This window comes from Pimephales promelas, chromosome 25 (genome assembly GCF_988280905.1).
Source record: "Pimephales promelas chromosome 25, fPimPro1.hap1.1, whole genome shotgun sequence".
NCBI lineage: Eukaryota > Metazoa > Chordata > Actinopteri > Cypriniformes > Leuciscidae > Pimephales > Pimephales promelas.
This window is the reverse complement of record NC_142793.1, coordinates 656466-680213: the sequence shown is the minus strand read 5'-3', so window position 1 is coordinate 680213 and position 23748 is coordinate 656466. Positions and strand designations below refer to the sequence as shown.

The 23748-nt window shown below is 44.4% G+C and overlaps 4 protein-coding genes across 6 annotated transcripts in view; 1 reads left to right on the top strand and 3 right to left on the bottom strand.

Moving 5' to 3' along the window:
- Nucleotides 1-3366, bottom strand: part of fanca (FA complementation group A) — a 30337-nt gene extending 26971 nt beyond the window's left edge. For both annotated transcript variants that reach the window (XM_039670247.2, XM_089127400.1), the window contains exons 1-5: nt 3170-3366; nt 2632-2741; nt 2450-2513; nt 2221-2363; nt 2034-2129 (exon numbers count right to left, since the gene is read on the bottom strand). In XM_039670247.2, the coding sequence (XP_039526181.2) occupies nt 2034-2129; nt 2221-2363; nt 2450-2513; nt 2632-2741; nt 3170-3224 (468 nt within the window). In that variant the 5' untranslated portion in view covers nt 3225-3366. The remainder of the gene's footprint in view (nt 1-2033; nt 2130-2220; nt 2364-2449; nt 2514-2631; nt 2742-3169) is intronic.
- A 2721-nt stretch (nt 3367-6087) lies between these two features.
- slc10a3 (solute carrier family 10 member 3) lies at nt 6088-8119 on the bottom strand. Its single transcript, XM_039670237.2, has one exon. It carries the CDS (start codon nt 7712-7714, stop codon nt 6350-6352), a length of 1365 nt encoding a protein of 454 aa, XP_039526171.2. The 5' UTR covers nt 7715-8119; the 3' UTR covers nt 6088-6349.
- A 950-nt stretch (nt 8120-9069) lies between these two features.
- chmp1a (charged multivesicular body protein 1A) lies at nt 9070-13388 on the bottom strand. Its single transcript, XM_039670238.2, has 7 exons — nt 13250-13388; nt 12977-12996; nt 12816-12893; nt 12557-12703; nt 12253-12381; nt 9876-10069; nt 9070-9799 (listed from the first exon to the last, which is right to left on the bottom strand). Exons 1-7 carry the CDS (start codon nt 13254-13256, stop codon nt 9778-9780), a joined length of 597 nt encoding a protein of 198 aa, XP_039526172.1. The 5' UTR covers nt 13257-13388; the 3' UTR covers nt 9070-9777.
- A 415-nt stretch (nt 13389-13803) lies between these two features.
- On the top strand, nt 13804-22967 carry pdhx (pyruvate dehydrogenase complex component X). 2 transcript variants are annotated; one of them, XM_039670236.2, is made up of 11 exons: nt 13804-14020; nt 14962-15045; nt 15418-15518; nt 15891-16087; nt 17996-18094; nt 18622-18763; nt 19475-19622; nt 19823-19881; nt 20094-20252; nt 21287-21351; nt 22410-22967. In XM_039670236.2, exons 1-11 carry the CDS (start codon nt 13849-13851, stop codon nt 22660-22662), a joined length of 1479 nt encoding a protein of 492 aa, XP_039526170.2. In that variant the 5' UTR covers nt 13804-13848; the 3' UTR covers nt 22663-22967. The 2 variants fall into 2 exon arrangements, with proteins under 2 accessions (XP_039526170.2, XP_039526169.2); XM_039670235.2 differs by having other exon boundaries at nt 14959-15045.
- The last annotated feature ends 781 nt before the right edge of the window (nt 22968-23748 follow it).

Genomic DNA, 23748 nt, shown 5'->3' with positions numbered 1-23748 from the left:
GAGGAACACCTGGGGAACACAGGGGGAATACCTGGGGAAGACATGGGGAACACATGGGGAACACAGAGGAAACACATGGGGAACACAGAGGAAAACAGGGATAACACAGTGATAACACAGGGGGAACACATGGGGAACACAGGGGGAACACAGGGATAACACAGGGGGAACACAGGGGGAACACAGGGGGAACACAGGGATAACACAGGGGGAACACAGGGATAACACAGGGGGAACACAGGGGGAACACAGGGATAACACAGGGGGAACACAGGGGGAACACAGGGGGAACACAGGGATAACACAGGGGGAACACAGGGGGAACACAGGGGGAACACAGGGGGAACACAGGGGGAACACAGGGGGAACACAGGGGGAACACAGGGGGAACACAGGGGGAACACAGGGGGAACACAGGGATAACACAGGGATAACACAGGGATAACACAGGGGGCACACAGGGGAAACACAGGGGGAACACAGGGATAACACAGGGGGAACACAGGGATAACACAGGGGGAACACAGGGGGAACACAGGGATAACACAGGGGGAACACAGGGATAACACAGGGGGAACACAGGGATAACACAGGGGGAACACAGGGATAACACAGGGGGAACACAGGGATAACACAGGGGGAACACAGGGGGAACACAAGGATAACTCAGGGGGAACACAGGGGGAACACAGGGATAACACAGGGGGAACACAGGGATAACACAGGGGGAACACAGGGATAACACAGGGGGAACACAGGGGGAACACAGGGATAACACAGGGGGAACACAGGGGGAACACAAGGATAACACAGGGGGAACACAGGGGGAACACAGGGGGAACACAGGGATAACACAGGGGGAACACAGGGGGAACACAGGGGGAACACAGGGGGAACACAGGGGGAACACAGGGATAACACAGGGATAACACAGGGGGAACACAGGGGAAACACAGGGGGAACACAGAGGAACACATGGGGGACCCAGGGGGAAGACAGGGGGAACACCTGGGGAACACCTGGGGGACACATGGGAAACACCTGGGGAAGACATGGGGAACACAGGGGGAACACCTGGGGAACACAGGGGGAACACCTGGGGAAGACATGGGGAACACAGGGGGAACACATGGGGAACACAGGGGGAACACCTGGGGAACACAGGGGGAACACCTGGGGAAGACATGGGGAACACAGGGGGAACACATGGGGAACACAGGGGGAACACCTGGGGAAGACATGGGGAACACAGGGGGAACACATGGGGAACACAGGGGGAACACCTGGGGAACACAGGGGGAACACCTGGGGAAGAAATGGGGAACACCTGGGGAACACCTGGGGAACACCTGGGGAACACAGATGAACACCTGGGGAACAAGGGGGAACAAGGGGGAACACAGGGTTTGAGTGCTGTTGGCAACTAACAGCCAACTCTTTTTGAAATTTCTATTGTGTTCTGTACTTTAATTTTTGTGCTTCCTTGTCATTGGTTCTTCATCTGCACTTTATTTTTCGTGAAGCATTATCCCGTTGCGCTTCTGTATGAACAGATATCCTCTCTTGGATTGCGTGCGTAACGGAGGCCAGCTAATGGAGTCGCACTGACGCCTGCTAGTGAATGCGGAGTTTAGCGTCACTCGACTCGCTTCCAGGGGATCGGGTTCGAGACCGACTCGGCTGTTAGGATTGGAGAGTGCGTTTTGGAGGCGGAGCAAGGAAGTGTGTTGGTTTGGGTTGAATTCCAATATTAACATTGGCCAACACTACTGATCCCGCCTTTAACTGGAGGGTGTATATGGTGTATGCCGTGTTTTAAGGGAGGCCCACGGTCTTAAAGCCCGACCCCTGACCCTCACAATGTTTCGCCCATTTATCAGCCTTCATTACTAGTGAGGACCAGTAGAACATACTCACGAGTCGGTTGCTATAATATTTCAATATATAAGTGAAGAGTTTTGGCAGTCACAATTATAACCACACACACTCTGACAGAATCACACACACTCCCTCAGAAACACACACACACTCACCTGCAGCTTCCAGTATTCCTGCCAGAAGAGTTCCGGGCTGAATATCCCAGCAGACATCAGCGCTCGAGCGGACTTCACTAACACACACACATCAGTCTAATGATAAAACACACACACACACACGTCATGTAAGGATATATCCATCAGAATCTGAATCATTTGTATCAGTCAGCATCTTGCTACACACTCTCTGTTCATCGTTCAGTAGCACACGGTGTGTGTCATCATCGGTGTGTGAGATCAGATCCCGGATGTTCCCAGACAGAACTGTGGCGGCCAGCAGCGCCACTGGCACCTGCATCTGCTCCGATCGGCTCCGCAGCTCATCCGCTGGACGACAACACAACACAACATCAGCACACACACTGATTACTCAGAGGCGTTAGTGGTAGTGTGTGTATCAGGACGAGTCTCACCCAGAACTGACGACTGCAGACCTTCATATCCGTCACAGCTCAGGTCTCTGATCGGACCATGTGACTGACAAACACACAATACACTCCATTAAATCACACAATGCTTTTTCCTTTATTTCTGTAATCTAATCATGTTTTGAGACGGGTTGTGTGTTGTGTCGCTGTTGTGTACTCGGACTCACTGTGATCTCCAGTAACAGTTGTGTTGTGTTCTGGTTTCTCATCAGCAGATTCACGCTGGATTCCTGGAGCTGCTCCTCATCATCTCTGCGTCTCTTCAGAGATCTGCGCGCTACACAAACACACAACCACTTAATATTACTCAGAGATCTGCCCACTACACAAACACTTCATATTCACTCACTAAATCTCTTAGAAGATCTTCAAAATTCTGACTCTCACTGATGGCTTTAATGTTGCTCATCTTTTCATCACATAAACGTTACTTAGTACGTCATAATTTCGATCTAATTATGTCATATTCAACTTTCATCAACAAAAATGGCTGCAGCCTGTGATACTTTTTAATCCAATAATATCATAATTCTGACGTTTCTGTCTAGTAAAGTGTCATAGGTTCCACTTTTATGTCATTATGACTCTAGTATATGACGTAGTATATCATATTTTCGTCTTTTCACCTCATAAATATGACTTACTAAGTCATAATGTGGACATTGTGTGTCATTACTGTGAGAATGATGTTGTTGTGTGTCTCACCGAGCAGAGCCGTAATGCCGGAAGAGTGTGTGGAGTGATCCGCGCTGCCGAACATGCTGCGATAAACACACTCAATCTGAGATAAACACACTCTATTTGATCGATCCTGCGCAGAATTAAACTACACAGCACACACACACGTTCCTCAGAAGATCTAATTTGCACAACAATCCCGCGCGCCGCTCGTCACGGTGCTCACTGGCTGCGAGAAAGCGGAAAAGAGTTTTCATTGGTTCCGAGTCAACCGGCAGCAGCCAATCGTTATGGGCGCCTCTGTCGTCAGCCAATCACAGATGCCGCAGAGCGAGCGTCACACCAATGACAGAAAGAAGCATCTCGCTGATTCCCGCAGCTCCCTCCACATCATAGATATACACTAGCTCTCACCTGGGGGTTCTAAGCATGCGTCAAAACCGCCGCCATCTTGGAACAGGGGTCTTGTCATAGGAAGTAGCTAGGTAACGCTGCTATCTCTGCCTTTACTTCGAATTCATTGATGGTGGCGGACTTTTGTGCAGCGTATGAAGTTCACGGATGAAATCTGAACTAGGAAGAATGTTTAAAAAAAAAAAAAATTAAAAAATGTTTTTCTTTCTGGAATCAATGATAAATACATGTCTGACCGTTGGAACAAACCAAAAAAAAAAACAAGAAAAATCGCATTCATGATGATTTATGGTGATTTTATTTGCGTTAGACCTGCGTCTACTACATTGACGCTGATGCATTAAAGTGGAGGGGCTCCCCTGTTTCAAGATGGCGGCTCTATTGACGCATTCGTTCTAATGAACTGCCGTAGCCAAGGTGAATTCTAGTGTATATGTCTATGCCTCCACATGAGTTGTGCTCTCTCCGGCAGTCAAACATGTTTTTTTTTTACCTCATATTATTTACAATAATCGTTATTTTATCATTATTAATGTTTATCATTTTGTTTTGTTTTTTTCTAAAATGATGAATAGGCAATAAGGAGTTAGATAATAGCAGTAATAAAGAAGTGATATTGAAGGAACTATATCTGTGTGTTTGGCCTTTACTCACTCGAACTGCTCTACGAGTGTGTGTGACGACTGCACTTCCTCACAGAATGCCCAAAATATGAACACATTAGAGACCACTATTACCCCAAAATTAATAATATATTTCCCCAATTCAACACCTGTAATCCGACCCAAAAACTTTGTTTCATTCTTGGCGAAGAAGCCAAATGCTCAAATATAGCTGCAAAATTTGTAGCATCCTGCCACATCCTGAGGGACGACCAGAAACCAGCAAACATACAATAAACACACACTCACTCACAGCCTAAGACACACACATGTATATAATGTTCAATATTTTTCTTTTTTATGTATATATATATATATATATATATATATATATATATATATATGATTTCTAAATCCATTTTATTTTATTTATTAATCTGTTCATTTTATTATTATTGTTTTGATATCAGTTTTAATATTTTGTGTACTAAATGTTCCAAATAATTTTCTATGTTGTTTTGACGCTTTGGCAATACAAAATGTATTTTTTGTTATGCCAATAAAGCTTTCTGAATTGAAAAAAATTGTGTGTGCGTGTGTGTGTGTTGTTTAATGAGATGAGCTCATGATGAGGGCAAAACCAGCACATCCAGTGCAAGTAGACCTTGAGTATTTAATTTGACTAATTATTTTATTTATCTGCTATATTGTTGAGACCTTTTTAAAGGATTTTGGTTGATGGCCTTTTAGTGCACTTGAGCTGAACTGAGACTTGAGAGTTTGTAGAGGCTGTTGTGTCGACCTTTATTTATTGCAATATTTCAGTGTTCAGATTTATTTAGATTTTAGAAAATAAACTAGATTTCTCATATTACAAATCAATTTTCTTATTTTCTCTGGCATGTCTCTCAGCTGTCGAGGACTATGTGCATTATTGTCCTCATCTCATAATGGGTTTTTGTGTTACCCTTGCGTGATGTTACTGTGATCTACCTTTGTTTGTGTAAGAAAATATTCTGAATTTTAAATTATACAAATTAAACAAAGCTGTTTGCTCAAGTTTCACACGCATGTAATGCAGTTCTTCCTGTTAGTGGTCAGATTAGCATTCAGAAGAGACGAGATGTGTGCGAAACTAGGAACAAACAACGGATGGTGAAATCCTGGAATTTGATCAACAGAAAACATGATATCTCTAAAGAGCAAAGAGCACTGGAGTAAAGGTCAGAGTTCATCCACACTGACTCCAGAACTGTGGAGCACAGAAGAATGAAGAACATGGTTCTGGTCCAAAGCCAATCACAGCACATGAACTGTGAACTATTCCTATACAGAACGGGTTAGTCTTGATTTACTTGAGACGAGCCTGGATCTGAAAGCCGCTCGTAACACCCGAGTAACAGTTAATTGTTATAATAACAATAGTGTGCACACCGCGGAACAGGCACACTGATCTAATGTTAATAAAAATACTTTCATAAAGACAGCGATACATTTCAGAAAGGTAAAGTCTGTTTTCAACTCACATATGGAATATTTGATAACACTTTATTTTACAGAGTCCTTGTTACATGTAGTAATAACTATACATTATGCCTAATTACATCCAATTAATCCCTGTAGAAACTACATTTAGTTAATTATTATAATAACAATGGTTACGGACACATTGTTACAGTGTATTTATATATTTAAGCACTCTGTAATATTAAGCAAAAGATGTACTTTACAGTTAGGGTAGGTTTAGGGTTTGGTTGAGTGTTAGTTGCATGTAATTATGCATAATTTACTGTTATTACTATGGTAAGTACATGTAACAAGGGCACCATAAAATACATTGTTACAATATAAAGTGTAACTGAATATATTCTGTAGGTGTGATTGAGAGTCGAATATAACTCAAGCTCGTACACAAAGACACCGGGTCCGTCTCGTCAAAATGCATTTAATCATCATTGCGCATGAACAATCAACAGCAACATCTTCTGTAAACAGGGTACAAACAAACCATCTGAATTACAAAATAACAAACAGCAGAATTACTTAGAAAAATATCTGGTTTATCTTCCATAAACACTGTCATCGTAATGCACATGAGATTAAAATCTGATTAAAAAAGGCTGAACGTAAGGAGAAGGCCTTTGGTTGAGCGGCGCGTCTGGCAGTGGTGCGTGGCAGTCGTAGCCGGCGGTCAGGCGGGGGTGCGCGAGGCAGGCGTTAGGCACAGGCGTCGGTGCGCGGTGTGAGCTAGCACTAGCAGGAGCATCTCCGTCGTGCTGCTGAGCGCTACGAGGAACGGCGCCTGCGAGGCGTAGTCCGCCTCCGCCCGGTGGAACGACAGCTGCATGACGGCCAGCGCCAGGAGACTGTTCTGCACGCCCACCTCAATGCTAACTGTCCTGCGCTGCGGCGCCGCTAGCCCCGCCAGCCGCGCCATCACCAGCCCCAGCAGCAGCCCGAACACCGGCACCGTCAGGCCTGCCGCTATGACCGGCCCGCGCACATTCGCCAAGATTGAAGAGCCCATCTGGTAGGCCATGAAGATCCCGCCCACGATTAGCACGAAGCTGAAGGGACGGATGAGCATGAGCAGCACGCGGGTGACGGCGGGCAGGCGCAGCTTCACTAGCATGCCCAGCGAGATGGGGATGGCGATGAAGAGCAGTGTGCCGAGGATCTTGACGAAGGGCACGTGGAGCGTGGCGTGGACGCCTAGCAGCCAGCCGTAGAACGCCGAGGACAGCGGCATGGCAGCGGTGGCGACCACGGTGGACACGAGTGTCATGCTAATGGCTAAAGTGACGTCTCCGCCTAGCAGCAGGCTGTACAGGTACCCGCCGCCTCCACCCGGTGCCGAGCAGGTGATCACCAGGCCTAGCGACAGCGCCTTGGGGAGCGCGGCTAACCGGGACAGGGCGTACCCATACAGCGGCATTATGAGGAACTGTCCCGCGACGCCAAGCAGCAGCGGCACCGGCCTCTTCAGCAGCGCTAGCAGAACCTCCACCTCCACCTTGCAGCCGAACGCACACTTGTTGACGAAGATGAGCGGCAGCAGCGCGAACAAGATGGGGTTCTCCGAGAAGTGCGACAGCCTGCCGGACTCCAGGAGCCGGGCCGCCGGGTCATCCTCGCCCGCCGCCACCCTGATGGAGTAATCGCTACGCTCCTCGATGAGCACCGGCTCCGAGTCGCGGTCCAGGTCCAGCAGCTGGATGAGCAGCGGAGCCGTTCCAGGAACCCCGGAGCGGATGCTAATCACGTAGCTGTTCGCGGCTCCCGCTCGCCCGTCGTCCGTCACGTTGAGCACGGAGATCACGTCCGGGTCCAGAGACCTTACCCGAACCGTCTGCTTCAGGCTCTCTCGACCCTTCCGGCCCCCAGAGCTGCGGTACCCGCTGGAGATCACGATCACGCCACGCGTGTTCTGTGGAAACTCGAACTCCTGCGAGGAGCCGTCTCCGATGTGAAGGTACTGAAGCGGTTTCTGCTCCTGATCTGGATCTTCTGCTTGAGAAATTAACAACAGGCAGCTCAACACGAGCACTGTCTTCATGTCTCCACCATCACCGAGACCCAAACACACCGCAGAAAGCCTCTCATATGATCCTCAGTGAATATCTCTCCTCAGACAACATCTTTAAATCCTCACAGATCTGGTCACGATCGTACAAATCCGCTTCACAGTCATCTCATGACGGCCGACACCGGAACTCACTTCAGCACGAGCGCCTCACAGATGTTATTTCCGCGTTTGGGGATTATTATGCCTTAATCCTGAGGATGATCTCGTCATGTTTACTGTTCTCTGTCGCGTTATTTTGATCTCGTCATCTCTGCTGGTGAATCCGGTCTGATCAGCTCGAGCGGTTACTACGGGCGACTCCCTTCAGAGAAAAAGGGGGATTAGCGGAAGAGCGACAAACGGCCGAAAGTGGGCGGGGCTTAGTGGCGCGGAATCGTCTCTGACTGGTCATTTACGATGAGTTTACGCAATAATGTTAATGTTTTACTCTTCACCTCGTATATCAAGTCCAGCGTCTATTAAAGTTTGTTAACGTCACTATTCAAGTATAAAATATTATCCAGACCGTAGATGAGACGGCTCAGATGTGGCATTAGTCACGTGACACGTGTTTTATTATTCAGCGCTGCGAGGAAGGACCAATCACAGTGGCTTGTGATTACATGTCAAAGCGTTTTGTTTGATTAATTCAGAGAGACTGCAAAAGCGGATTTGCATTTATGTATAAGGTACCAATCCTTGAAAAGGACACTTTTAAGCAATTATACTTTTAGAACACAAATGTCTCCAGTGAAGGATTAATGTTTTAGCTCATGTGAATGAGACTGGGTTGAGGAGTGGACTTTCTGAGCGGCGTAGCGCCCCCTGCAGGAATGAGTTAAACAAGGGAAACTGGGAATGTCTTCTCCTCCCAGTAAAACTCCTCGGGAAACACGGAAACTCCTCAGCTCGTGAGCCTACGGAAGCCGGCCGTAGACTAACCTCAAACAAGCCGTAATGCCAGCATATTAATCTCCTAGGGTTGTAAAAGTGCAGGGACGGCAGAATACTACAGAAATACTAAGTGCATTGATTATTTGGACTGATTTTTATTATTTTGTACGTTACTGAACCCTTCTAACACTCATGCGCCATATTATTGTGTAATATCATTATTGTTGACATGATGATCACACTTTCTAATTGTCTAAGAGGTGGAAATGACGCCACCTCTCTGTAATCAACACGTCACTGCATAATTATACCTGATTAATCATTTATGTGATTATAAGTGTGATCTATGTGTAGATCAGATTACATACACTGCATTTGGGCTCAAATAAATCAATACACAGTTCTTTAAAACTTTGTGCTCATCAAATTATCCTGACAAACACACGCAAACATTCAGACAAGAAAGATCAGAAAAGTTTATTATGCATTTGCATTCACTGAAACATACAGTAACTGTAATAAAGCATGTGTGTGTACTGGAAAACACACTCCTGACAGATTGACCGCGTGAATAACCACTTTATGTCATATGTTCCTCAGACACAGCCCAGCTCATCCCTCGGGACAGTGCTCGGACTCCGCAGGGAACCGCTCGTTTGGCCCGGTGCTGGTTCCCCACGGCACTGGAACAGTGTGTGTGTGTGTGTGTGTGTGTGCTCGGATGGACAACGCCTTTATCGACATGATGAGAAACAGAAATGACTCAGAAGAAACACACCGCGCCTTACAGACAGGTGATCCAGTACGATAGTGTGTGTGTGTATGAGCTGACGGAGGCACTGAACGCGAGAAGCACGTACTGTACGTAAGGCATGAGAAAATAAAGTTATGATCAATAATCCTATGAGCATATCGGCTATAAATAAATATGCCTGTCTAACTCAGTGAAAGCCAGCAGACGGCAGATCCGGGTCACCCAGAGGAGAGAGGGGACCGGCCCGGGTCACCGGCCAGAGAGACAGGAGAAGAAAGAGCCGGAGGAGAGACAGTGCTCCTGTTCATCATTCAGTGTGTGTGTGTGTGTGTGTGTGTGTGTGTGTGTGTGTGTGTTATAAAAATCAGCCTTTGATAAAGTCCTCCAGCAAAATCTGTGAACGCCGTCAGTTGCGTAGAGCCGCCAACCTGCAACACACAACAGCATCGATCACACTTCAGTTCCTGTTGAGTTCTGACGGTGTGTGTGTGTGTGTGTGTGTACCGTCGGGACAGCTGGTCCTCCCGCTCCTGCGCGCGCACAGACGTCTCCCCCAGCGCCGAGGCTCCGGCTGGAAGCTGACTCAGCTGGTCCTCCACCTCCAGCCCGCTCTCCTCCGCCACCTGCAGGATCAGGTCGTCCACCTGCTGCTGGGGGGTGGTGAGGGTGGTGGCCGAGCTCATCGAGTCCTCCATCACCTGCACACACACACATTCAAATCAGTTTACTATTGTTAGTCTCTCTGTTTATCCGCAGGTTTACTGAAGTCAGCCGTATCCGGATCAGAGGTGGACCTGCGCCTGGACACGTCCACAACACATCCGTGCAGAGCTGTGTCCCTGCTGTACTGTATAAAGCGCTGTATACATAAAGCGGACTTCAACTATCACAGCAACCTGACAAGAAAGTGACAATTTCGATGTTATGTGTATAAGTGTAAAACGTCCAACACACATCTGCGAAATTGACACACTCTAAAACAGTTGTTTAAGAACAACCCAATGTGTGCTGGGTGAATACAGCTCAGGTGCTCACTTTACCCAGGACATCGGGTCGTTCATTTAACCCCTGATATTCGTATTCTTAATGTTAATACTCACTTAATATTATAATACGACATACTGTACAATACTGTAATAATATTAAAATTAAAAACACAAATAAATAAAATAATAAATAAAAAATACATACACACTGCTTACAAAACTACAGTATGGCGTACCACAAGGCTCAGTACTAGGACCGCTGATGTTCACTCTGTACATGCTACACACACACACACACACACACACACACACACTCTGTCTATGCTGCCATTAGGAGATATCATTAGGAAACATGGAATTAGCTTTCACTGTTTTGCTGATGATACCCAGCTCTATATTTCTTTAAAACCTAACGAAACTTACCAATTCACAGAATTAACGGAATGCATAGCTCATATATACGGAGGCGTATTGCATTCACTTGAAGAAAAAAAATTTCTGAATTAACGAGTTAATTTTTCATGACAAAATTTGCTCTGTTTTTCTGAATTAATGAGTTAATTTTTCATGAGAAAATTTTTTTTTGCTCTGTTTTTCTGAATTAACGAGTTAATTTTTCATGAGAAATTTCTTTTGCTCTGTTTTTCTGAATTAATGAGTTAATTTTTTGTGAGAAAAAAAGTTTTTGCTCTGTTTTTTCTGAATTAACTCGTTAATTCAGAAAAACAGAGCAAAAAAAATTCCATGAAAAATGAACTCATTAATTCAGAAAAACAGAGAAAAAAATTTTTTTTCTCATGAAAAATTAACTCATTAATTCAGAAAAACAGAGCAATTTTTTTTTCTCATGAAAAATTAACTCGTTAATTCAGAAAAACAGAGCAAAAAAAATTTTCTCATGAAAAATTAACTCATTAATTCAGAAACACAGAGCAAAAAAAATTCTCATGAAAAATTAACTCGTTAATTCAGAAAAACAGAGCAAAAAAATTTTTTCTCATGAAAAATTAACTCATTAATTCAGAAAAACAGAGCAGATTTTTTTTTCTTCAAGTGAATGCAATACGCCTCCCGTACATATAAAACATTGGATGACTAGTAATTTCCTACTACTAAATTCTGAAAAAAAAAGAGATTCTAATTATTGGACTAAAAACGTCCACACGTAACAGCCTAGAATACTGTCTAACACTCGATGGCTGCTCTGTTGAGTCTTCGTCGTTGGTTAAGAACCCGTGTGTGTGTGCTCTTTGATACTAATCTCTCATTTTAAAGTCACATGTCTAGTATTTGTAGAACCGCATTTTTCCACCTTGAAAATATCTCTAAATTATGTCATATGCTCTCATTGACAAATGCAGAACAATTAGTTCATGCGTTCATGACATCAAGGCTAGATTATTGTAATGCTTAACTCAAAATTAGGCTGCATAGTTTAGATCCGTTTTGTAATCACTGTTCTTTCGTTGGCCAGAGGAGAACTGGCCCTGACTGAGTAATACATTAACTGTGAGCTTGCTCTTCTTCATCTTCCTCCTCCTCCGGCTCCAGAAAGACGCCGTTTGGACGTCATTTCTACCACAGCTTTACTTTAATCTCTGTATGGTTATTTCCTGCGAGCTGCGTGTGCTGAGCACTGAGGTCAGGCCAGTCTGTGACTGGGAACTGTAGATTTCTGACCACCTTTTCTGTCACGCAAAACGCATGAACACACAATTAAAGAGTAATCGCCCCGCTAATATAGGACATTTCTCAAGTCTCTATCGAGCACTGGGGAGACGTGTGGATCTGAGCACATCAACACTGTGTAATTACGGCACAGATTAGTGTGTAGTGCTACTGTGTGCGTTTCTAGTTTTCTCAGCAGAAACACACACACACACACACACACTCACCGAGGTGTGTACGTCCAGATTCTGGACCTGCGTCTCGAACTTGTCCATGACGGCCGACACCTTCTGCAGGTCCATGGAATTCAGAGCCTTATCCAGCGCTTTAGTGACCTGAGACATGTTCTTCGCCACCTGAGGAGAGACAGAGAGTGTGAGAGAGAGAGAGAGAGAGAGAGTGAGTGTTTGTATGTCTACTCTCGAAACAGTTCTTTATGTTTCGACAGCCAAAGAACCGGTTCTCGGCCCGGAAAATTGGTTCCAAAGTGGCAGTGTGTGTGTGTGTGTGTGTGTGTGTGTGTGGTCTCACCCCCTTCATGGTCACGGCGGTCTGAACTTTCGAGGCCACGGCATCGACTCGAGACGCCATCCTCAGCCAGTTCAGGCCCTCGTTCTTCTTGCGGATCGCGTTCTCCGCGTACACTCGCGCACACTCCACGTTCTTCTGCTGGAGAGCCTGGAGATCACACACACACCACGTTCTTTACAGAGCACACACACAATAACAACAACAACACAGCACATTTATAAGTGTGATGAGCATGTGATGATGACGTCACGCCTCGTACCTTCTTGACTTTGGCTTGCTCGGTTTTCGAGTCTTTCTCCGCCTTCTTCGCCAGTCGCTCCAGCTGTTTAGAGGTGAACTGATGAAGATGAAGATCAGACATGAGCCTTCATCACCGACAGAGAAACACTAACATATATATATATATATATATACACTCACCTTCAGCTGAAAGAGTGTGTCTGTGTGGGAGAAACACAATCATCATCATCATCAGAACAACATGAAACGCCGTACAGCTTTACATACGTGTAGATTTACACCAGTTATAAACAAGTCACACAACATCAAATCACACATTAATCACTGTCACACCGCATATCCGCACATACTTATTATTTGACAGTAATACAGAATCATGATTCATTTAAGAGTTAAAGAAGATTCGGCAGTAACACGAAGAGTGTGACAGCCTTCGAGCGAGAGTCTTCCTACCGTCCATGTTGATGTTGTCTCTGGGCTTTTATAAAGATTGGTGGATTATAAGGTGTTTCTCCGCTCGATGAGTTTGTTTATGAGTCTGCGCTCGAGCTCTCTCTCTCTTCCGGGTTCAGCTGAGCACCGTCACCGTGACGTCATGCACGTCCTCTTCCTCTGGGGTTTCATCGGCGGCCTGGATGTCGCATTGCCGCCATCTTCTGGAGTTACTGAGTCATATTTCCCACATCGGAATCGGTTCAAGCATAATCTTGTCCAGTACTGCCACATCGCAGTGAATTCTTTACTCAATGTCCCTGTTCACAGCTTCTCATAGACTCATTAAAGCTCCAAAACCCTTTGAAATCGAGCTAAAATGCTGAATATATCCAGGAAACACGTCATTATAGAGGAGAGATGGGAGGAAGGGAGATTATTTTGATTAACATAAATTTAAATCAATTCTCTATGGTGTAGTGCTGAAAAGTATTGTTGTTGTTGTTGATGATGATCCTCCAGTCCAGCAGGGGCCGCGCATGCGCTGTTGCGCTCATCTCCGCGCATGCGCAGCTCGAGAGAGACTGTCAGTGAGCGTGAGGAAGAAGGGCACAGGGAAGATGGCGGCGTCCATGAGACTCGGACGCAGGGGCGTCTTCATGGCTCTCAGAGCAATAACACAGCACCCGTTATCCACTCAGAGTCGAGTACTAGCGCAGAGCAAACCCCAGCGGACCGCGGGCTGGACCGGAGCCGCCTTCAGACACTTATCCCGGTCGCCCTCAGTATGTGGTGAGTGTCAGAAGGACATTATAATGGCTTTATTTATTAATATGTGTGTGTCTTTGCTCTACAGTTCCGTTCAGTACAGTGACGGATCAGATGATAGTACTGCGCACTGGATGACTGACATATTCATAATAAACAATTACTTACTGAGCACGTCTAAGAAAACACAAGATTTTAATCTTCTGTCAAATGTGTGGCCAAAACAAATCAATGATTTGATCTCACATTAATGAGTGTCATGAATTGATGCACTAGTTATTGTTATTATGGCTAATAGAAATGGGCTTTAAGTTTATGCATATTGTGTCATTCAAATCCAAATGCAGAGATTGTAAACAATCTGGCAGTCATTCAAAATCACTGATGTCACAATTTCAAGCTCCAAGATTTCATAATTTCAGTTTATAAAATCATTGTAATTTATTAAAAAACAACATGTATTTGGTGTTTATTTGTGCAGTATGGCTTCACTCTCCAGTAAAGATGAGCACACAGAAATATGTATTAATATATCGTCTCATTCTGATCACCTGATCATGTCGTGAGGTTTAACATTAATCAGATGATTGTGACATTGATCAGTATTTGCTCTGTTGCTGAAGTGTGTGATTGCTCTCTCTGGGCTGTCACATTTATAATGGCATTTTGAATGTTTTTGATGCCCTTGTCACTATAAAATGGATCCAAATCAACCTTAAAATGGGAGCAAAACATCTGTGGCCTGACTTGCCTACTTGCCTGACTGCGTTGTGCCGAGAGGAGAGTTGAGGGGGATTACGGTGTGGGGTTGACCAGTCAGCATCCAGGATCAGATCGCTCCATTTCTGTGACTTTACATTGAATCCTCTTTGATGAATGTATAACCTGTGAGCCTCTGGTTGTGTTGTGTGTGTGTCCAGCAGGGTTCTGTTGTTGATGTGTGTTGTGATGTGTGTGTCCAGCAGGGGTCGCTCCTCTGAAGGTGCAGATGCCAGCGCTCTCGCCCACTATGGAGGAGGGAAATATTGTCAAGTGGCTGAAGAAGGAAGGTGAGTGCTTGACCTGTGTGTGTGTGTGTGTGTGTGTGTGAACATGTGACATCACTCATGCTGTCCTGTGTGAATAAGACCGTGTGTGTGTGTGTGTGTGTGTGTGTGTGTGTGTGCCATGTATGAAAGGATTATTGAGTCAGATTGAAAACTAAAAGTCTAAATTTGAAACTAAAAGTCTAAGTTGAAAATGAGTTTGGTATCCAGAATTGGGCATTACCAATGTGATGTTGTGACCAGGTGACCATCACAGGTGACCAGTGATGTTCAGGGCCAGCACGTACCTATACACACATATGAAATGAGTCTTGTGAAGCTGATGGATATACTCACGCTCCGAGTAACACAACGGCGCTCTCTGTGTTTGAGCAGGCGATGATGTGGCCGCTGGGGACGCTCTCTGTGAGATCGAGACCGATAAAGCTGTGGTGGTCATGGAGTCCAGTGAGGACGGGGTCCTTGCTAAAATACTGGTGAGTGTGTGTGTGTGTGAGAGAGAGAGAGAGAGAGAGAGTGTGTGTGTGCGTGAGTGATAGTGTGTGTGTGTGTGTGTGAGGGCTATGTAATCTATAGTGGAGCTTCAGAATGAATAGTGAGTAGTGAGACCGAACTCTATAATCTCTGTGGAAGTAAAACAGGAATCTGACTTCTGGCCTGTGCTTTACTGAATCGCCAACTGTTTAAAAACTTCGGGGTTAGTTTTTAAACAGTTAAAAACTTTAAAAACTAAAAATGTCCTGGTTTAACATTACACCTTTTGCATATGAATGTTCTCCTATAGTGATTTACTCTACGTGTGTGTGTGTGTGTGTGTGTGTGTGTGTGTGTGTGTGTGTGTGGCTCAGGTGCAGGAGGGCAGTCGAGGTGTGCGTCTGGGCACTCTCATCGCTCTGATGGCCGCTGAAGGTGAAGACTGGAAACAGGTGGAGATTCCAGCGCCGGAGCCCGTCACACCTGCTGTAGCTCCGCCCACACCTGCAGCTCCGCCCCCTGCTGCTGGCTCCGCCCCTCCTCTGGCTCCGGTCGCCTCAGCGCTCAGACAGTCAGTAACTGCATGCTTTCTGCCAAACTCGTCTGTTTTTTGTGAGTGTGGCATGAATGTACACCCTCTGAACAGGAGATGTGTTTGAATCTCTATTACAATTCATTTGAGGATCGAGTGAGAAAGGAGCTGCGCTGACAGATCGTTCAGAGACACAAAGATATCTAACAGCACCTTGTGTTTTCTGTTCTTAAAAATCAAAGAAGCTTAAAGGAAGTATATGTCTCGAAATCATTTAGATAAGTTATCCTCCGGGATCACGCAGGGTCCAGTGATGGACGGCTGCCTTTTCTCTTGGATTTCATGTGATTTCTCATTGTGTTGATGATATTAAAACTCAGATTAATTCATTAATTTGATCAAAAGTAATTCCATTTAGTAAGATCATTTTAATATTCGTGCACATCCCTAGTAAAAACGTTTAGCTTTTCAAATGCACCGTGTAATAAACTCACACGCACAGCATTTACTGAGACGCTCCTCAAGGACTGCACTTACACTGCTCAAAGTTTACTCACAATATTGCCAAATTCCCATTATTAATAATGCATGAAAACACACTCACTGTGAAACATTATTATTTAGCACATTGTAAACATCTACGTTTGAGCAGATGTCCAGGAACACAGTATTTCATACAGTAGTAAACACTGGTCTAAACACTGTAATATTCATCATCTCACTGTGCAAACACTCATATTACTGTTAATTATAGAGCATAAATTCATCCTGGTGTTGTACATGTATATTTATAAAGCATTGAGATGTTGCCTACCTGTCACAGCCAATCAGAAGAGCGTGTGGGCGGAGTCTCTCTGCACTCACATCCAAACGGATAAGCACAAAATCAAACGAACAAATATTACACAATATTAACTAGATTCAAAATACATACAGAGTGACTGAAATGGTCTTTTGTTATAAAATAGGTTTATAGAAAATAAAACAAAAAGAAAAACAAAAGAAAAGAATAAAAGAAAAACAAACACACCCCTACAGAAATAATGGATCTATTTATTCCCCTACAAAAATAACTTTTTTTGCCTGGCGTTTATACATATAATCATAGATATACAATCTAAAGCAATTACAGCAAGTTTCAAAACAACGAAACAACCCATTTAAACATATAAAATTAAGTCAAAGATCGTCCATCTAAAGGTAAATGAGTCCAGTCTGCTGGAGCATTATTGTGAAGAATGTCTTCAATGATATGATCAAGAATATGATATCAAATATGATCTCTAATAATTAGGGTAATTAAAATGTACACATTTGAAAATAAATTGCATCCAGTGAAGATGCCGCCTTATATTGAGTGGAGGAGACCATTGGAGTATGTCAATGTATGAGCATCTAATATCAAATCTGTGCAGTTTATTATAAGTTATTATAAGCAAATTAAATAAATATTTAATTTGGTCTACTCTGTGCTGGTATTTACCATCATTACAAATTATTGTTAGACTATTAGACTGTAATTTAGACATGCGTACGCTTTGTACCAAAAACCATGGGAAGAGATTTCGCTTAATTAATTAATAACTATTAGAATAGAGCCAATCTTGCAATGCATTAATCTGATTGGAGTGTATGTGGTCATGTGGTCATGTGGGGTCTCAACTCTTGATGGATAAAGAGGTCTCCACTGTCTAATGCTGAATATACATCGTTAGTCCATTTCGGAGGAGCACTAGATGTTGAATAATTAGGCCTGGATTCACACTGAGAATGTTCTTGTGATCTGAGATGAATGTTTTATTATTTATTAAATTCTATGATTGATGAACGTGAGATAGCAAGAGAACAGCGGGAGTTCAGAAGCCAATAAAAGAGTAATCCTAGTGTCATGTGATAGTAACGTGATGCATTTGCTTTGTGTGTGTGTGTGTGTGTGTGTGTGAACAGGTTACGCTTGAGTCCTGCTGCGAGACACATTTTGGACACTCACGGTTTGGACCCTCATCTGGCCAAAGCTACTGGACCACGCGGCCTCATCACTAAAGAGTGAGTCTCACACACACTGAACGGGCTCATTAGTAACACACGTTACCATGGCAACCCATTCTCCCTCCTCTGGGTGTCCATAGAAACGCAGAAACTGACACCTATTAATACCTCAGATCCACTGAAGGTGACAGTTCAGCTGTATTAGATATCACACACACACACACACATATGGTTACATCATCATACTCTCCATGACCATGTGATTGGTCCATCAGCCGAGAACCTTGTGTCAAAAATATGAACACAAGAATCTTTGTGTCGAGTGTGTGCTGTGGTATTAATCTTACAGATGTGCAGATTCATGCAGTTTTATTAGTGCAGGTAACGGTCCAGTCGAGACGGACACTGGTTTCATCTTCAGATCATGAGAACACGAGACGATATTATAATGGCTTTCTACATGTCTGCAGTTTATATTGATCAGCTGATTGGTGGATCTGCTCAGTGTGATATTGATCAGGTGATTGGTATCGGTATATATCGGTCAGTTGTTCCAGTGCTGATCTGTGCTGTTCTTCTTTCAGAGACGCAGTGAAATTGTTGAACGAGTCTCAGAAAGGGCATCCAGCAGCTGTTCCTCCTCCTGTCCCGCTCGCAGTGCCTCCTCCGGCCACGGGACGCCCCACACACACACCCGTCTCTGTGCCCGGCAGACCTGCAGCGCCGGTGAGCCCAGATCCTCTCGGTCCACACCATAGACATATACACTAGACCTCACCTTGGATACGGCAGTTCATTAGAACGAATGCGTCAATAGAGCCGCCATCTTGAAACAGGGGAGCCCCTCCACTTTAATGCATCAGCGTCAATGTAGTAGACGCAGGTCTAACGCAAATAAAATCACCATAAATCATCATGAATGCGATTTTTCTTGTTTTTTTTGGTTTGTTCCAACGGTCAGACATGTATTTATCATTGATTCCAGAAAGAAAAAAATTTTTTTAATTTTTTTTTTTTTTTTTAAACATTCTTCCTAGTTCAGATTTCATCCGTGAACTTCATACGCTGCACAAAAGTCCGCCACCATCAATGAATTCGAAGTAAAGGCAGAGATAGCAGCGTTACCTAGCTACTTCCTATGACAAGACCCCTGTTCCAAGATGGCGGCGGTTTTGACACATGCTTAGAACCCCCAGGTGAGGTCTAGTGTATATGTCTATGGGTCCACACACACACACAGAAGGTCTGTATTAACCCCAGGAGGCTCATGGATATCTGTTATGATGATAGATGCACAGAAACTCCCAAACTCTGCTCATGTTGAACACGTGAAGCTTGCCTGTGTGTGTGTGTGTGTGTGTGTGTGTGTGTGTGTGTGTGTGTGTGTGTGTGTGTGTGTGTGGAGAGCCCTCAGAGACGAGTGTGTTGTGTTTTCAGGGCAGGTTCACAGACGTGACGGCCTCTAACGTGAGGAGAGTCATCGCTCAGAGGCTAACTCAGTCCAAGAGCAGTATCCCACACGCCTACGCTTCAGTGGACTGTGACCTCGCTGCCGTCCTCCAGCTCAGGAGAAAGCTGGCCACAGGTGACCACACACACACACACACACACACACACAGTTCACCCCATTAACAACACTAAACAAACCACAGTTTGGAACTTACCAAAGAAACATGATTTCTGTGCGAATCCACTCATTCTTTACACACACATGCATGTGTATTAGAGACCCAGTGTGTGTTTGTCATCTTCACATCTCGTGTGTGTGTGTGTGTGTGTGTTTAGAGAACATCAAGGTGTCGGTCAATGACTTCATCATCAAAGCCGTGGCCGTCTCACTCAGAGTAAGTCAGCACATCTTCAGTCAGTTTATGAAAATATGGATCATAGTACACATCGAATCATTCATTCAGAATGTTGTTTTATGCTTAATAAACTTGAGTCGTTTCATTGGCCATACAACTTACAGTGCCCGTATTATGAAAATGACCGTCATCATCCTGTCCGTGACGCTGTGGTGTGTGTTTGTGACGCTGTGGTGTGTGTTGTCCCGCAGGAGATGCCCGAGGTGAACGTGGTGTGGTCTTCTGAGGGCCCTCAGCCTCTCGGCTCCATCCACATCTGCGTCGCCGTGGCAACCGCGCGGGGCCTCATGACCCCCATCATCAGAGACGCTGCTGATAAAGGGCTGGCGGAGATCGCCAACACCGCTAAGGTCATCGCTAGCATCATAGAGTTCAAACACGCGCTCTAATGCTCCAGCAGACCATCTGAAGCTGATCATGTGACCATAGCAGACATGCATCTGAAGGCCCAGATATACTCGCGGAGAAGGGCTTGGTTAAGGGGTAAAGAGGTTTCAAGCGATGTACTGCTAGTGATTAGCATGTGTGCTGCACATTCCTCTCAATAACAGCGGTTCAGATCATGTGTTTCCCGCCGCTCTGAGATCGTTCACTCGTGTCTGACCTCGAGAGAGAGTCACAACTCAGAGGGCGGAGCCTCGGAGCCACACCCACCGGTGACATCATGCGTTTCGCTCTCCTGAAACCAGCTTCGCTTCAGCCTGATTCTGATCGCATGACGTCACTCCAGATTATTGTTGGGTTTAGCTTGAATATCTGGGCCTTGAGATGTTGTGTGTGTGTAGAGGTTATGTGTTGACGTCACGGTCCCGCGGGAACACACTCCTGTGGCAGAAGAGCAAACCATTATCAGTTTCAACTAAAGCTTGGACTCGATATACACAGACCCAGTGATCATGGTTTCCTCACATTTATATGAGCCGCGTTTCTACGCCGGGGAAATACATGAAGCAGATTTGCCTGAGAACGCTTTATATAAATACAGTATAGGCCTAAATCCACGTGATCACTTATATCAGTGTTATATACATCTTCATAAAAACATCTAATTATGCAGTATATATGATGGTACATATTTAATTGAAGAGTTGTCAATACACTATAGAGGATGTTTTTAACCCTGAATTCAGAAATGTCTGGATCCAGTGGTTTCTGTAGATCCATTCGCTGTAGCTTTCGTCAGTCTGCCCAAATATAGCTCAGATTTCTTGTCAAATCTGTTTATATAGTCAGTCTCAAAGCTCTTTCCCGTTCTAGATGTGTTTTGTGTGTTTCAGGGACGTCACACACATAACCTCTGTAGATTAGATTGTTGTTATCACTGGATTATAGATGGGATTGCTCTGTGAACCCACGGCGTGTTGAACTGGTTTCCTGTCCCCAGGCTCTGGCACAGAAGGCACGGGACGGGAAGCTGTTACCGGAGGAGTATCAGGGGGGATCGTTCAGGTGAGGATCTCATCACTGATCATAGTTTCGGACCCGTATAACTCCCATCATTTCTAGAATTGTAGTGGTCAATGTTTTCCATGCATTTAAAGGGTTAGTTCAACCAAAAATGTGAACTCTGGTTACACCCTGTAAGACCTTCGTTCATCTTTGGGACACGAGTCAAGATATTTTTGATGAAATCCGAGAGCTTTCTGACACTTCAAGGCCCAGAAAGGTAGTAAAGACACCGGTAAAATAGTCCATGTGACTCCAGTGGCTCAAGCTTCAGTCGAGACCGGTGGCGTATCTCTCATTGAGGAGCGATGACAGTGGAGAGAGGAACAGGCCTGATTTTACTACAAACTTGGTCCTCAAATCATCAACGTTATACATTTACATTTTGCCATACATGTAATATAAATGTATAACATTGCACCATTTCTGTAAGTTATAAATAGCTACAGTAGATAGTATAGCGAAAACGCAACTTATGTAATATAATTCAAGTAATAAGCCAGCAGCCCCTCACAGACAACACACAAAATTACAACGTAAAATCAGGCCTGGAACAATCAGAAGCTGTTCCAAATGTTTTCCCAATCAGTATATTTATATATATTTAATATTTTAGACACTTTACAAATATCATCGATACACAATAGAAACAGTTAGGGGCCTAACACCGAACCTTGTGGAACACCACGAGTAACTTTCATTAGATCCGGTTTAGAACTTCTTAACCAAAAACCAAAGGGTTAACACTGTAGAAGAAGAAGAACGATCTTATTGAAAATGGAAGCGGCACACATAAACCTGATATCAGCATTCAGTGGCTGTCTAACACAACGTCCACTTAAAGTTAAAAGAAAAACATGTTTTTATGTTTATGTGAATTGCTGGTGTCCAAACATTGACAAACGTATGCTCCATATTGCATTTAAAACGTCTCGAGTAACACAAACCCAGAAAAAAAGTTTTTTTTGTTAATTCGATGCAATATGATGTGAAGTTTTGCCAGTGTGTGAGTCTCTAAGGTGTGTGTTGTGTGAGTATCTGAGGTGTGTGTTGTGTTGCAGCATCTCTAACCTGGGCATGTTCGGCATCAGTGAGTTCAGCGCGGTCATCAATCCTCCTCAGGCCTGCATCCTGGCGGTGGGCGGCTCGCGGGCTACGCTCCAGCTGCGCGACGGGCTAACGCTACACACACACCAGCTCATGACCGTCACCCTTTCCAGCGACGCGCGCCTGGTGGACGACGAACTAGCCTCGCGGTTCCTGGAGAGGTTTCGCTCGCACCTCGAGAGCCCTCAGCATGCCGGCCTGCTCTGAAGAGGACTCTGATGATGTTTATTCACGGAGATGTACAGACACGTGTACAGAGAGAAACACTTCTAGGTCAATTAATAATGTTGTTCGTGGCGCGTCTCCTGCCGTCAATACACTGAATGCTTTCGGCTATTGTGACATGCTGTGCCTCAGTAGAGGAGCCTTCAGCAAATCCACTGATGATCAATTCCCAATGTTTAACATACAGACAATATCTGTCAACTTAAAGTAAGTATTAAATCATGTCAGGAACCCGTCTGTTTTTGGGGATTATTCAATAATCCAATAAACTCCTGTCTTCTGCTGTACTGGATCCGAGTGGTTTGTGTTTTCCTCATTCACTCACTTCTCACCGAGAGTGATGTCATCTTTACACAGGACCAATCGTGTCACAGCCGTTCAGAGCCGCTGTTCAGATCTATTGTCTAATTGATCTATATGTTTGAAAACAAAAATGTACGTTGTATCTAAAAGTAGGAGCTTTTTAAAGAAAGTCAGGGAAATGGCTATGAGAACAGGCAAAGAGTTAAAGAACAATCTGCCTAATCTGAAATCGCCACTTTTTAGGGAACAGCCATTTGTAGTGGTGTCCGAAACCGTTGTGAACATTATCCACTGTCAATGTCATTCAATCCCACAATGCACCACAATAATAATTCAAGACTGTACAACCAATGATGTATGCTCAACAACTGTCTGAATTTGCTCACTAGTTTACATTCACTCCTTTAAATGTTCCGTATTAGTGGACTAATATAGGGAATGGTGTTTAGGGGTGATTTCGGATTCATCCGCGGTGTTTGGGATTGTTTGATTAGGGTTAGAACTGAACTCTATTGAATCCCATGAGGAAGAGTGTCAGTGTTTCCAGGTCCACACGCTGCAGTGATGATGCAGATGGTCAGTGTAGTCATCACCCTGGTTCCCTTGACAAAAAACAAAACAGAAAAGCAAAAAGATTTTTCCTTAATGACTAACAAAAGCATGTGACTCTTACACATTTTGTTCATCATGGAACAATGAACACAACCTTTATGAGTTTTGAGGAGTAAATACAATCGGTAAAGTTCAAAAGCTAACCCTGTTTTT